At 30.5% G+C, this 15,042-nt stretch overlaps 1 protein-coding gene, 1 long non-coding RNA gene and 1 other non-coding gene across 7 annotated transcripts in view; 1 reads left to right on the top strand and 2 right to left on the bottom strand.

Annotated features, from left to right (window-relative positions):
• The window catches only part of LOC140666043 (uncharacterized), a 182,303-nt gene that overhangs the window by 156,369 nt on the left and 10,892 nt on the right, over positions 1 to 15,042 (bottom strand). For 3 of the 4 annotated variants that reach the window (XR_012046690.1, XR_012046693.1, XR_012046692.1), the window contains one exon: positions 14,498 to 14,544. This is a non-coding gene — a long non-coding RNA (uncharacterized lncRNA). Of the gene's footprint in view, positions 1 to 3,108; positions 3,284 to 14,497; positions 14,545 to 15,042 lie in introns of those variants that run through there. The other variant, XR_012046691.1, reaches the window with a different exon arrangement.
• Positions 1,911 to 14,767, top strand: LOC140666036 (uncharacterized). 2 transcript variants are annotated; one of them, XM_072892755.1, is made up of 10 exons: positions 1,911 to 2,483; positions 7,762 to 7,810; positions 7,891 to 7,966; positions 8,727 to 8,829; positions 9,459 to 9,482; positions 9,747 to 9,878; positions 11,264 to 11,697; positions 11,980 to 12,202; positions 12,625 to 12,886; positions 13,326 to 14,767. In XM_072892755.1, exons 3-10 carry the CDS (start codon positions 7,892 to 7,894, stop codon positions 13,927 to 13,929), a joined length of 1,857 nt encoding a protein of 618 aa, XP_072748856.1. In that variant the 5' UTR covers positions 1,911 to 2,483; positions 7,762 to 7,810; position 7,891; the 3' UTR covers positions 13,930 to 14,767. The 2 variants fall into 2 exon arrangements, with proteins under 2 accessions (XP_072748856.1, XP_072748857.1); XM_072892756.1 differs by lacking the exon at positions 9,459 to 9,482 and having other exon boundaries at positions 1,914 to 2,483.
• On the bottom strand, positions 10,645 to 10,717 carry Trnat-ugu (transfer RNA threonine (anticodon UGU)). Its single transcript has one exon. It is a non-coding gene; the product is annotated as a tRNA-Thr (tRNA).

Genomic DNA, 15,042 nt, shown 5'->3' with positions numbered 1-15,042 from the left:
CGCAACGGCGACAATTTTATCTACGTTAATCTAGAAGACATTGCTGGAACAATGATTTGTACGCCTTCTATGAAGGACCCTAGAGTACGTTATGTTACCTAATACTCGTAAGCACACACATTATCTAATAAATATTATTTACAAAATCAATCAAACTATTGATGCAATATTTACTTTATGATCCCCCGAATAAATTTTTATATGAAAAAATATATTTAAAAAGCATTAAAAAATTGAATATTATTTACATTAGAGAATTTTTACAAAAAGGAGTAAAAAATTAGAAGTTATATTATTTAACGTTTTAAATAATAATGAGAAAATAAAGTGTATAAATAAAAAATAAGTGTATAAATAAAAGTACATATAATGTACTTATTATACAATTAAAAACAAATTAGCAAAACAGTGAATATGATAATACAAACAGCAAATAAACTTATTGCTTTACAAGCTTGAAATTTTGATGTTTAACATTATAATCATTTAAATAATTTGTAAATGGTTTTGACGAAAAAAATACATATACTATATCTATAATATTTTTTCATCAATATTTATATGTATGGTACATGTATCTGTATGTGTTTATATATAGTTATCGAGAGATAGTTTTATATTTTATTGTATTTCTTTGAATATTCTAAAAATACATGCATACATGGTAAGTATACATTTTGTATTATGCGGACTCTGAATAAACTTAATAATTATAATTCTGACAATTATATAATTATATAATTCGAACTAATTATATATATCTAATTCAGATGATTGAAAATAATCATATTAAATTTCTGAAATATTAATGAAATCAATGTGAACAAGCAATATCATGTGACATGATTACATTTGATTTGCTATTATCAATAAGTAAAATGTTCCATATATTCACTTTTTAAAAAATGACTTTGATCTATTAGATAAATTTTTTGCGGTAGCTTTTTAATAACTCGTCCTTCTTTAGCTATCATGTTTATTATATCAAAAAGAAAAAAGTAAAGAAGATCACTTACACAATCATAAGCTGTCTTATGAATAATATATATATATATTATTCATAATAATACTCTTGGTGAAAAATAAAAGCTATGTATAAAAAAGTGTAACTAATGTTATATTATATATTATATATATATCGTGACAAAATAAAACTCATCGAAATTTAATAGAGATTTAATAATCCATAAAATGTACGATATATCGATATGCTAACGGTCGACAAATCTAATTTATATTGATAGTCGAAGAGTGTAAAAAAGAAATTAATATCTGCTGGGACAAAACATTAAAAAATATTAACAATATTATCTATCAAAACCGACCTCTCACTTTATATATAATCTAAACTTAACATATACATATACATTAGTAATAAAAATAACTAATATCGGAAAAAATAACATATCAAACTAAATTCCGATATCTAATATTATACATTTTCTTACCACGCATGTAAATATAAATAAAAATAGAAGCACACACTGTGCTACAGATAAGAAAATTAAAATAAGATGATAAACTTAGAAGAAAATGTTAAAGTAGAACATTATTTAAAATATAAGGAATATCTATATATTCTGGGTATATATTTAAATGATAGCAGTTTTAATATATCCGTCCTATAATGTAATTTATTTTAATCTAAAAAAATTCTTTAAATTTCTCTCTCTTTCTCTCTATCTATCTATATTTGTAAATATCTATCTATCTAAACCCAAAAGCTATCATTTGCACGCTATCTAGCCGTAACAGACGCATTTGATACGTCGTAAAATCAACGGGTAAATATATAACGACATCATACTCGTAACCGACCGTCGAGAGAGAAGAGGAAAGAGACTCGGTTTGGATCCTTATCCTCTCAGAGAGCAGAGAGAAATTCGCGATTTAACACACATTGATCTGCCGTGTTGGCGAATGCGCACTGCGAGGTGCCGCGCCGCGCCGCTCCGGCCACAGAGATTTCAGCGTGTCACCCCGTATAAAACCGTGACCGGGGTCACGGCGCGATACCAACAGGTGATGCCGAGGAAGGAGGAGGACACTCCCTCGAGCATCTCGTCGAGCGTCTCTCCCCCGGGTACCGTCGACCGCGACGATGGTGATTTAGTGCCGTTCTCTCGAGCCTATCGTTTATCCTGTACCACACAGATTTTGCTGACTACCGTCAGGATCCATCTACAAGGGCCGCGAGGATAAACGCGCCAGGATTGGCAGTCCTCTTTGACGCGCATCAGTGGAATACGGGAGGAAAATCGAGTGCGAAACAGTGTCGGTGAAAGACACGACGAAAAAGTTTCGATCGGTCGATGATTTAGTAGATAGACTGTTTAATAGTGTTTCTCACGCGATTCTTCCCGCGCATTCTTTTTATTCAAGAGAACATCGGGATGTAGAGTTAAGCAGTTGACATGAGCGCGGGATTGACTCGCGACGTACGATGATCGAGTGTTCTCTTCAATGCGCTGGATTTTGACAAGGTGAGTGATTTTTAGATCTTTAACGCATGCAAGGAGATTTTGAAATATACGTACAATGTAACAATAGTTGGATCGATAAAAATCAATTTTTATAATACTCTACCTAATCTCAATTAACTACGAAAAATTTGCGAAAAAGTTGCTTAAACTTGGAAATCTAATTTGTCTCATAAAAATATCCTGATTCGATCTATTGCGTATAATTATCAGATAGAAATATCAGTTAGATATGATGAATTTTTGGAGCAGTAATTTATTCTTAGAGTAATTTAGAAAAATATTTGTAAAAGACGATTCTTTCATAGAGAGAAAATTGTGGAGATGCAAAAATGTGCAAAAGTGTGGAGATACAAAACATGAATATAATAAGAGGATTACGAAGACAGGATTGAGACAAACGACGCAGATATAAGATATCAGCGTAATAACAAAAATGTAAAGACTTTACTGTGAGATGGAGATATTTCATAAAAATATATTAAAGCGTTTTATAGAGAAATATATAAAGGAATTTAAAAAGCACATTGTAGTTTGACAGAATATTTCATTGTTCAGTGGTCTGCATTTCACATTATATACCGACATCTTCACTTTATACATACAATCATTGATTTCCTCTTGTCGCTCCACACTCAGAGTCCGATTGCATCTGATTTATACTCTGACTTATTAATAACTAAATCCTGCGTTTAGTACAATTCTTCTCTTCGGTTCGCTGGCCTCGATAAAGTTATCGAATAACCTGAGATATTCTCAAGATTAATCGATCAGTACAGTTTCTTTTCAATGTGGATACATTTCTAACAAGCAAAAAATATCATAACTTTAATTAAGAATGCATCACAATAAAGTACAATAAATTAAATATAATATACCAATAACTCGCTATATATATTTTATAAATTCTACATTCAAGAAAACATTTTCTAGAAAATGATTTATGACGATCGCATTATACATAGTCAATCAGTGTGACATTGAACAATTTATATCACTATTTGAAAAGCGTCACGTCTTTAGAGTCTTTGACAGTTTAATTATATCACGGAAAATAATGAAAGTAAAATGACGAGAGACATGGCACAAATACGAATCGCCCTGAATATCATCATGTTTTCTTAGTTTGCCCTTCCCGCTGTGCGTACGTAACACGTGTCGAAATAAAAATAAAGCCACGTCGATGCTCTCGACGTGGTGTCGAAAATTTTCAGGTTTATCTTCTGAGCCATCTTGTTGATTAGCACTTCGGATTGTGCACATTACAATCTTTACCGCATGAGTAATTCGATAGCATCGCGTAATATTAGTAGCGTTAGAGCAAAACAGACAACTCGTTAATCTCAATGGAACTTTGATTCGCGTATCTGACTCATCGGTAAAAAAAAAAGCTAGAGATAGAACGATCGTAATTAATTGTTGTGCTTGGTTCTTTGAAAGCAAAATATGCAATATGGACAGGATGTTGTGACAACGTAAAAAAAGTAGAAAAAATGATGAAAAAGCTGATGAAGAAATGTAAATAGCAATGTGTACTTTAAATAATATTTTAAATAACTTCTCTCTCTCTCTCTCTCTTTCTCTCTCTCTGCAAATATTTCAAATACGTACGCTCATTTACAAAAGCAAAATGTGATGTACATAAATAGCAGAAAGATACTTTTATATACTATTCCAGAGCATAATATATAAATATATAAAGAGGTGTGTATACAGTATATGTATGAAAATAGCAAGATGAATGATAAAATACTCGTACGCGACTCTGCATCAAGAAGATTGCATTACGAAGAGTAATTAAAAATGCTAATTCAAATGGCAGAGTAATAGCGACCCGTTAAATCTCTCGCTTAAGCGTATATTTTTATATTCTCTGAGGCAATACTTGCAAAATTGAAATGATATAATAATTAGATATAACGAACATAGAGATAAAAATATACAGTATATAAGTAATTATAAGCAACGCACTTTTTTATTCTTCTTGTTAAATTAATTTTATGTAATTATTTTTTTATTAACTTCTTTTATACATCTGCTTTAATAATATTGAGCGTGACAAAAATTTATTAGCCTTAATTACAAAAGCATTTATTACTAAGTTTTCAATCAATTTTAAAAATTAGTTTTATTTTAATGTTTACATCTAAAACTTTAGTATAAATGGCAAAAAAATTTCCCACATTGATTACATCGATATCCGTAACGGCGTAGGTCGTAATAGAAGCTTTTTTATCCCATTCTTTTCGTGAACAATCAGCGTTTACCTGGTTTGCTTCAATATACCTCAAAGGATTAAATATAGATCGCGACCTCTCCATATATGATATTTGCGCGATATTAAGAAATAACGATATATCGGATACGTTTATTAAATCTATAAAATGTAATAAAGGCATTTATTACGTCATTTGTACGCAATTAATGTTCATTAACAAAAGTATTGTATAATATATTGAAAACATAAATAACATCCCGTAATATACTAAAAAGAAACGTCAAAAAAATATTGTTTATAATAAAAATATTCTGGAATATTGTCTTGCAGAAAACGTTTTACGCGCGCGTCGCAGGTGATTTCAAAAGTCAAAGAGTAACATATAAAATGTCATCACATAAAATCACTATGAGTTCAATAGAAATCTCGCGTGGCAACGGTCTAGAAAATGATTGGAAAGCTCGCGGAAATCCGATATTTTTCCGCGATACATTATTTAAACAAGCTATGTGCGATAGATCGAAAACCGGGCTTTAATTGAACAAGGAAAAACATACAACATACAATGAAAGGTCGTGGTTATGCAAATGGAACTGGCCGAGTCGGTCGTTATGGTAACCGACCCTCTGCACAAGGATCGAAATCCATTATTTATCTCGGAAACGTGGCGCTCGGTTTCGTGACGAGCGCAAGAGCACAAGTGTCAGATGTTAATAATCCAGTTAGATATAGGCAAACTATGCGAGATCACTTCGAAAATACATTAACATTGCTGAAATCATGGATAATTCAATCAGAGACGTATAAATCACGACGGTCTTGTAAAAAAAAGTTGACTATAAATTAATATTTTTTCATTTTAATTCAAATGATTTACATGGTATATTACATATGCTAGATATAAAAATAGAAGAAAAGTGGACAAATTTAATTTTATCCATCTAACAATAAAAGTGCTCGACAGTGAGTTTGGGTCAGACCTGTAAAGGTAATTCTAACAATAAGTTTGTTACGTTCTATTTTTGCTCGTAATATGTGTGTTTAAAATTAAATTTTTAATTTAACTAAAACGTGAATAATACAAAGAAAATCTTGCTCAAGTTATAAATGTGAAAATTGTGTATGTGTGTGCGTGTGTGTGTGTGTGTGTGTGTATAAATTGAAATATAACTGTGTAGAGAGAAAAATATTTTTCTATCGTACATATGTACGATACCATTACAACTGTATACTCTAACAAATATATAGATTCGATTCTTTAAAAAAATTTAATAGAAGATTATTGGTTAATACGATAATCAAACGTACAAGTTGATATCATTATATATCCAATTTAATTCCTATTAGAATCCAGTCAAAATTAATTAAAAACGCAAATTGTAGTTGTCTACATATATAATTTAGAAATTCTTTCAAATCTTCTCAATAGTTTATAAGAAAGTCAATAAAATTCTCAACAAGAAACATTCTTTCAAACTTAACTTTACTACCTGTATTTGAAAAGTTACATGTGTGATAGAGGATCCGGGATATAATAGTGAGTATTATACAATTTTGATAAGAAGATTCTCATTAAGTAAATATGTCGTGCAACAAATCTTATTAAAAAAATTAATTTAATGTATAAAGTGAAATATAAAGTGAATTTTCTTATATAAATTTTTTATGTTTACAAAAAAATTACTTGTTATTTGTAAGCAAAGAAATTTTCAATACTAGTTCTACCAAGATTGTTGATAGCAAATAATCTACAGTAACATTTCACATACATTAAATTAAATCAATTCAATTAAAAATCTTGAAACAACATGGCGCGGAACATTCTCCTAAATTGAGTACTCTCTCAATTTACTCTGTGCGGAATGAACTGTGAAAAGCAATCTAACGGAAAGCAGTTTCTTGAAAGCTCGTTGGATCGAATTATTCTAAAATAGCCGAACGGAGTTCGTGCAATTTAAGTAGAATTGTGCCCGTATTATTGTGAATAGACAAGAGAACAAGAGCTATTACAAACTATATTATTAAATCACACGTACTAATTATCCAGAATAAAATTTCATGTTATACCTAATATGCAAATTTCTGCCATCGAAATCCATTGATACGTACAAGTAACACGATTGTTTCAATTGTTTCAATTAATTAAATTGTGATAAATGTTTTTTTCTGCGTACAAACTGCGCTTTCATAAATGTTTTTAAAAGGGACACATTATTTCAACTCGCAAATATATAAATTTTTATACGTGTTCTCTTACGGAAAAAAAAAAGCTATATAAAAATAAAGTTCTAAAAATCAGACGTCTTGAATATATTTGCCAAGGAAAAAAAAACAAATTTTTAGAAACAGAAGCACAAACTAGTTCGACATCGAAAAAAAAAGAAACTTATTGTCACTAAAAATCTGGTAAGCGTAAATGGCCAACTTTTGAGACGCAAAGAAGGATTGCAACTGCAACTGTAAAGAGGGATTTGAATCGATAGAAGACGCACAAAGTTTCGAAACGCTGAAAGACGAAATGCGAGAGGCACAGGCATACGAACAATGCACTTCTGCTGCATTCGCCGTGCACGAAAGAGATGCACACCGACGACGTAGTCAGATAATAACTCTCACGTATATATTGTGTGCGACGGTCGAATGACGTATACGTGGCTAGATGACAAGACAATATACAAATGAGTGTCGATGTGTTAGAAAGTACACTCGGTGCTCGTTATGTACGTCACAAATTAAAACACCGACGTGGAACCGACGCTACGTGACGAGCCACGAACAGATAAAAGATCGCGCATAATACCGCGAGATGAATTCGGGATTGCTAATTAACGGACTCGCGGCAGTATTACGCTCTACTGTTGCAAAATAAAAACGCTGTTTCAAGTATAACTACTAGACAAAAGCAGAGGTTATAAATAGAAATAAAAATACTTTTACTACCATTTTTGAATATTTCTCTACTTTATTGTAGGAATAGCATCTAGTTTTTTTTTAACTTGTTTCTTCTTCAACAATTAACTTCTCTCTTTTTTTTTCTTAATATTTAATTAAGATCTCTTGCAGAATTTGGGAGCGTATGTTTCTAAGGCACAAGAATCTGGAAAACGTGAGGGTAAGCAATCTAATATATATAGATACATATAAAATTTTCAGTGCGTCATAAAAAAGAAATATCCGCTTTTATGAATACAGGATGCCACAAGGAAGCATTCAATGGCAGGGGACGCAGAGAAGAGCCTGCGGGCCTGGGGCTAATTGGAACGTACAGGTACACTTTCATCACTTTTCAAAACTCGAGAGGTCGATAATGAGTACAGTGTGTATATATACTCACATCAGAAAGATAAGACTCTTTATCGGCTTCATTAGTATAATTATTAGAAAGCAGATCGCCAATGGAAATTAGCTATAGAAAGAAAGAGAAAGAGACAGAAAGCTAAATAGTGTACATATGTAGAGAGCATGTACATATACCGTAGGAACATATCTCTACTTTAATCATTTCTAGCACGAATTTTGCCTGTAGAAATTATTTCCGATAGGGAATTTGCCTCGAGAGAAATATACGCAAAAATTTTATACAAACACAAACGCATAAATTACAATTATTTCATTATTGCTGGCAAGAATTACTATCGCTCTCTGCTAATAATATTTTCTTACACGACAATTTTTATGTAAATGCAAAACTATTTTCAATATAACTCTTGTAGAAAAAAGTTTTTATATTTATTTTAAACAATCTATGATTATATCAATTAATTATCTTAGCACTATACTATCTTTCACTATGCAGTAATTTATATCACGTAAATAGCTGCATAAGACCATGTATCCCTCATGGTTATCAGCACCAAGAAGCGTTACTATGCCGTTACACCGTAATGTTACATCCTAAATCATAGTAATTGATTTATCGATTTATCATGTAAACGCGCTTGTACGTGTGTTTGTGCCGCTGCGACTGGTAAACAACTGGACTATTGTCCAGGTTATTAACTGTTAATGGCGGCAATTAAATCAAACAGGTGGTGAGAGGCAAGGTGACAACGCGGTGCTTGTGGCACGCCTGCAAAGCTCTCGGAATTGGGCTACTGCTAATGCTTTTAGGAGCTTGCATGGCGACTATAGGTGAGTAGAATTACACATAAATTAAACATAGGTTTATATACAATTCGATCGAATGCTATTTTATTTTAATCCTTAAGTCACACTATTCGCTTCGAGGCAAAGAGCGTTTTACTAACATAAGGATTAACCCTTTGTGGTCTAGTTCCTGTCACCTTTAATATCGCAAAGTTATTTTACGTATTCTTAATATTCTCCATAATTGAAAAATAAATAAAAAATATTTTAATATATATAATATAATCTCAAATATATGTATGTAAATAATTAAATCTTGTAATACGCATAGACCACAAAAAGCTAATCTTTTTCTTTATTACGCGCAAGCTTGCAGTTACTGCTTACTTATATTTACGTGCATGAATCGAGAAAATTCAAATTAGATTTGATACTACTTTTAACAACAATTTATGCACTTTATTTAACACAGCTATATAGCCAACATTTTTGGATATCCAAATATTAAATTATTGTCACTTTTAGATTTTTAATTGGATGTTATAAAATTATTTACTATTGGACATTGGTACTATATTGAGGAATGATTGTCTGTTAATTAAATATCAAAATATCTATCGGATATTTATTATGAAAAAATTGTTTTTTTAACCGATTTTTTGTACTGCAATTAGGAAACATGCGACATAATAAAACAGGTGCAAAGTTAATAAAAAAATATTATTTGTTTTAATATACGGTATAATGCTTTTTGATATATCGAGAAAGAACAATTTTACTTAATGTTTTATAGAAATCTTATATGATGTTTTAAATAAAAAGTCACAATAATATTTAAATTAATCGATATATCAAGATATTTTTTTATACATATATTTAAATTCTATCTAGTATATCCACATTCAATAACTACACATACACATGCTATGAATTAAGGATGTTTCTCTCGTTTCATTAAATAGGATATTATGCAGATCAACTGTCGGTGGCACAAGAGATCAGAGGCAACATCACGGTAAAAGTGAAGAATGAATCGCGCGGATTTCATCTGAATAATCTGAGCTACGCCGGCCCTGTCGTTATGGGTCTGGGAGGTAATATACATTGCATACAATATAATTTACAAGCGCGATACACTTGTTCGATTGAGTTACATAATACTAATCTCCTTGAATACAACTGTAATAATAAATAGATACACTGTTGCAGAATGTACATAAACATTTTCCACGAAGTAGATTTGATGCACTGCATATAATTGCATGCAATGTTACGTAATATATATGTTAAAATATATAATTGTTATTATTATAATATGATATAATGATGTGAGAAAAATTATATTAAAATTAAAATATTCTCAATTTTTTTATGCTATAGATGTTCTCAATTTTTTATGCACAGTAAAATAAAGAAAAATTGATATTTTTTTTATAAAAATCGGAATACTTTTGCACTATAATTTTTCACAATTTAATATAGCATACAATTAATGCAAATATAATATACTATGTATGTAATATTCTATATTCTTTTTTATTTTATCTGTTAAAAATATTATTTAATTTTATAAATAATCTTTTATAAACTGTATTTTTATTATATACTAATATATATGTATCACTATAACTTTAACTATAACTCAAAATAAAATTAGAAAATTCTATACATGTGTTAATTTTACACGAAAAAGTATGATGATTAAAAATCGCTACAAATAAAACATCGAATAATATAACGTGTGTAGAGCGGATGTAGAGTGGAAAATCGCAGATGAAACGCGAAAAATGTGCAATATATTGCGATATCATGGTCAAATAAAAATATTCAATAGAAACGAGAAAAAAAAAAAAAAAAGATTGCCCCCAGAGAGATTTGAACTCTCGACCCCTGGTTTACAAGACCAGTGCTCTAACCCCTGAGCTATGGAGGCTTACGCTCCAAAGTTGAGTACCAGAAACCTTAGATAAACGCGCGCCACATAGATCTTTATATATATGAATAGATATATTTTTGTATTTAAAAAAATATATTTTTAAAATGTTTTATGGCTTTTCTAATTCGCGCATACATGCAAAAGTCGAGTATCTTAAATAACAAATTATAAGATAAATATATGTATATAATTTTATTATTTAATTGAATAAAAAATTTCATAATTATTTTATATAAAGTAATAATTATGCAATATATATATATATATATATATATATACATAAGTTACAAAAGTAATTGCCATGCAATAAAATAAAATCTATTTTATATTAAATTTTTGTCTTATTTTGTATTATACTGAATTTAAAAAATTGTTCAGTTATATAAAATCTTTTCAAATTTACGTTGATTTACAATTAGATACATGTTCAATTATTAATAATAGCGAAATCTGAAGACACATGTTTTATGTTCATGTACTGTAACTTGTACATAAAATTTACATTCTGTTCATATACATATACATGAATAATGATGTTCGCAGGCTTTATCGTAGTAGCTGCCTGTGTGATGACCTTCGAAGCACGTGACAGTGCGGCTAAGGTGGTACCAGCTCGTTATCGCTTTAACCAAGCATCAACGTTAAAGAAAAGCCAGCGTAATAGAAGATCAACATCGAGCCAGACAACAAAATGGGATCATCAATTGGGCCTATTTAGAGTGAATCGCAGTCCAAGTCCCAGCACGCATGAAGTTTCCAGAAAACAGCTAACAGCAGAATTCATGCAATTTTCGAAAGATTTACAGGAGAAAGGTGTAGCACATTCTATAAAGAAGAGCCCGAGTGCGCCAACATTAGTCGACAAGAAATCTCCACGTCGAAGATCGCCTAAATACGCGGGCTGCTCGCTATTGAATCCAGAATTACTACAGAGACACGCTCTTTCGGTCGATAATCCAAGCTACAGTCCGCATCAGGTATTCAGCATCTTTCAAAATGTTCGCATCTTGCAAAATAAAGATAAAGCCTTCCTTTTTAGAGAAGCAAACTTATGACCTTTATCTTGTGAAACTCTCGCTATATTCTAGAGACTATTAATTTAATTATATTAATTATATTTTATATAAATCATAAAATTTAAAAGAGAAATTTTGGAATATAGATTTTGACAAATTTTAATTATTCTCATTGGTCTCAGTGTTTTGTCTTCAGATTTCAATTAAAAATGACCAATAAAAACTTTTTTCAATAATTGACAGATTAGCAGAGAGAGTCTGGAACATCAAAAGAGTGGTAGTCAAGTCTCAATGGCGATGGATCTTCACATTCCAAATAAAGGTCCTGTTACGCTCAAAGTGAAGGATCGATCCGATACAGCAAGACGACATCAGCTACTTCGTCAAACAAAAGTGGAAGATGTCGAGGAAGTAGACGAAGCTACACAACCACAACCGACCCTCGTGCATTCGCCTAAATTGACAGGTGGCTATAAATAAATGATTCTGAACATATAATTACTTAACGATATATGAGATCGTTATTGTAATCAAATCACTAGCAGATATGCTCTAAATCAGAGAAAATTTTGCTAGTATTATTCAATTTAAAAACTATTAAAAAATTTCAAATTTATTCCTTTTATATAAAATACAAAAATACATACTAAACTTTATTCAAGCAATTAAATTTTTAATCTAATTACATTTATGAACTAAGAAAATTATTTTTCATTTAGATCAAAAAAGAAATTGCCCCGTTAAGCATTAAAAAAGTCTAGATAAAGATCAATAATTAAAAAATCAACAATTTAAAAAAATTTTTTAAATCAATAATTAAAAATAGATAAAAAAATCTATAATTTAAAAAACCAGATAAAGATCAATAATTATATATATCTCGCTTAGGTGCCTATAGATATCCAGATGACTTTGTGCCAAGAAAAAGAAATTCGATAGATTTGAGATTGTTGGAAGAATTAACGGCAGTATCAAGAGAATTTAGTAAGGCCTCGCCGCGAGACTTCCGAAAAATCTCGTCGCCAAACTTCCGTAAAATGTCATTCGATAGAATCGGCGGTGACCGTCGCTTCGATCGAGCTTCGCTAGGAAATCGTAAGGCTAGCCTCGAGTTTAGAAAAAGTCCTGATTTTCGCAGAGGAGATTACAGGTAAAGAATTTTGTATCAATTTTTATACAATAAAAAATAATTATCTTATATTTGTTTCTAATAATTCGTTACATATCGCTTGCAATTATAATGCTTGTAGTTACGATATTTCACAATTATTAGCAGATGATTTGAATTTGTAGTTTAATTTTTTGTAACTTATAATAATAAAATAATCTCAAAATTTAAAAAAAAATATATTTAATAAATATATTTAAAATTATTTGCAAGTATTTTTTAATATTGCGCATCTCAATTTGATATGAGGCTTTAAATCGTAGTTCGCTTAGTTTACATGTAAATCCAATCTCTCCTGTGTAGCATTGTATTATATAAATATAATTTAATACTATATCATCTATATTACATAAAATGTCTCTAATCATTTTAATCAAGTTATCAAGGCAAGACAAAATCTTTTTTCTAACTAAATTTATAGGAAATTTTCAATAGAAAGATTCAGCGTCGATTGTACCCGCTATATGCTCGACGAAACGGAAATAAAATCACGAACGAGCAGTGGAGAGAACTTGCGAAGACAATCGCGTCATCCTAAACTGCATCATTCCAGATCGGATGACAACAGAAGACGATCCTTCGATAAACATTCGAAGGAATCTCAATCAAGTCGACACTCATTAAACACTCAAGCTGTTATGGAAAGTTCCGATTGCGAGCCAAAGTACTTTACGACGATGTCCCTTGATACAGAAGAAAGCCGTGCCGACAATTCTGACGACAGTCACGTAGTAGATATCGAGGAAGCAGGTGCTTTATCGTGCGACATACCTACGGAAGCTGACATGCTACTCGAAGAACCGGAACTGGAAAACGTCACGGAAATCGATATGGAAAGTTCAGTAGATGATGAAAAGTCTCACGAATCGCATAGATTGATAAGCGAGAGGACAGATACGATATTACGAGAAAATCCAATAATTATTGCCGAGGACGTAGATTCGCAAATAATAGTTGAAAAAACAGTGCAGATCGATAATGAAAAATGTGAAACGACTTTGTATATAGAAGATGATGAAGTGTGAAGAATAGAAAATATCCTTAAGGATTAAAAGCGGATTCAAACCATTGAAAATAATAATATTTGCAAAGCAAAAAGATATTGATATTGTGTGCAATATCTTGCTGACAATGTTACTTCGCAAATTGGAAAAGATTATACAAGGATTAAGCCATCGATCATCTTTGAATGCAACTATGCTCAACAACTTAAGATTTAAACACGGCATAAGTAATAACGAGGTCACGTACGAATTGCGTTTTGTAACGAGACAATCATTTTTTATCGGCATCTCGCGTTGCCTTTCGCACAAAGGTAACAAGCGTAATATTGATGACAAATAATTGTTACAAACAAATTTTGACGTAGCACGTAGATGGTAATAGACCTAATATATATATGAAGTAAGATTTGTTGAAATATAAACATGATTAATCATACCGAAGAGATTTTTGTACTTGTAACGGGAAAATGCAACTTACTTGTAAATATTTCAAGACTTGTTCGAGCAATCATTGATGTGTCAAATATAATGAGAAAATCAGAGAAATGTAACATGATTCAAAGTGAATTGAACAATGGAATGTACTTACAATACAGATTATCCCAGATGCAACTTGTGTTCTCAGCTCTACATATTCTGCAAGAAAAAAAAGTCTTGTTTTAATGTGACAAAAAATGTTTAAATAATAATTTAATTTATAAAAAAACGCATAAGTAAAAAATGTTATTTATTGTAGAATGTTTTAAGTGTATTTTACTTTTAAATCGAATTTCATTTTACTACAAATCTACATTAAGGAATTTATGTAGAATAGTATAAAGTATACTGGAAACCCCTATATATGCATAATAATATTTGGAAAAATTGGTTTTAAAAAATTTTTATAAAGAATATGTTATAGAAGAATATATTAATTAGTTACACTTGTACGTACAAGCGTTTCTTTACGTAAGATATAAAAAAATTGTATACCTTTACTTATTTATATGCAATACAAAGCATAATTTTTTATTAAAGAATTATTATGATTTTTTTCGACATGAATATATTTGAGCTGAAAGGTATTTTAAAAAGGTTACGAATAAAATAGATATTAGATAACAGAAAGACAAAAAAAATTAAAGATATTTTTGA

This window comes from Anoplolepis gracilipes, chromosome 5 (genome assembly GCF_047496725.1).
Source record: "Anoplolepis gracilipes chromosome 5, ASM4749672v1, whole genome shotgun sequence".
In the NCBI taxonomy this organism is placed as follows: domain Eukaryota; kingdom Metazoa; phylum Arthropoda; class Insecta; order Hymenoptera; family Formicidae; genus Anoplolepis; species Anoplolepis gracilipes.
Note: the sequence above shows the minus strand (reverse complement) of the source record. Positions and strands in the feature narration are given on the sequence as shown.

Coding starts and splice junctions, on each gene's coding strand:
- LOC140666036 (XM_072892755.1), top strand. CDS start 7,892: ATGCCACAAGGAAGCATTCAATGGCAGGGGACGCAGAGAAGAGCCTGC. Junction 8,830..9,458: donor AGCTTGCATGGCGACTATAG/GTGAGTAGAATT, acceptor TACTGCAATTAG/GAAACATGCGACATAATAAA. Junction 12,203..12,624: donor GCATTCGCCTAAATTGACAG/GTGGCTATAAAT, acceptor TATCTCGCTTAG/GTGCCTATAGATATCCAGAT.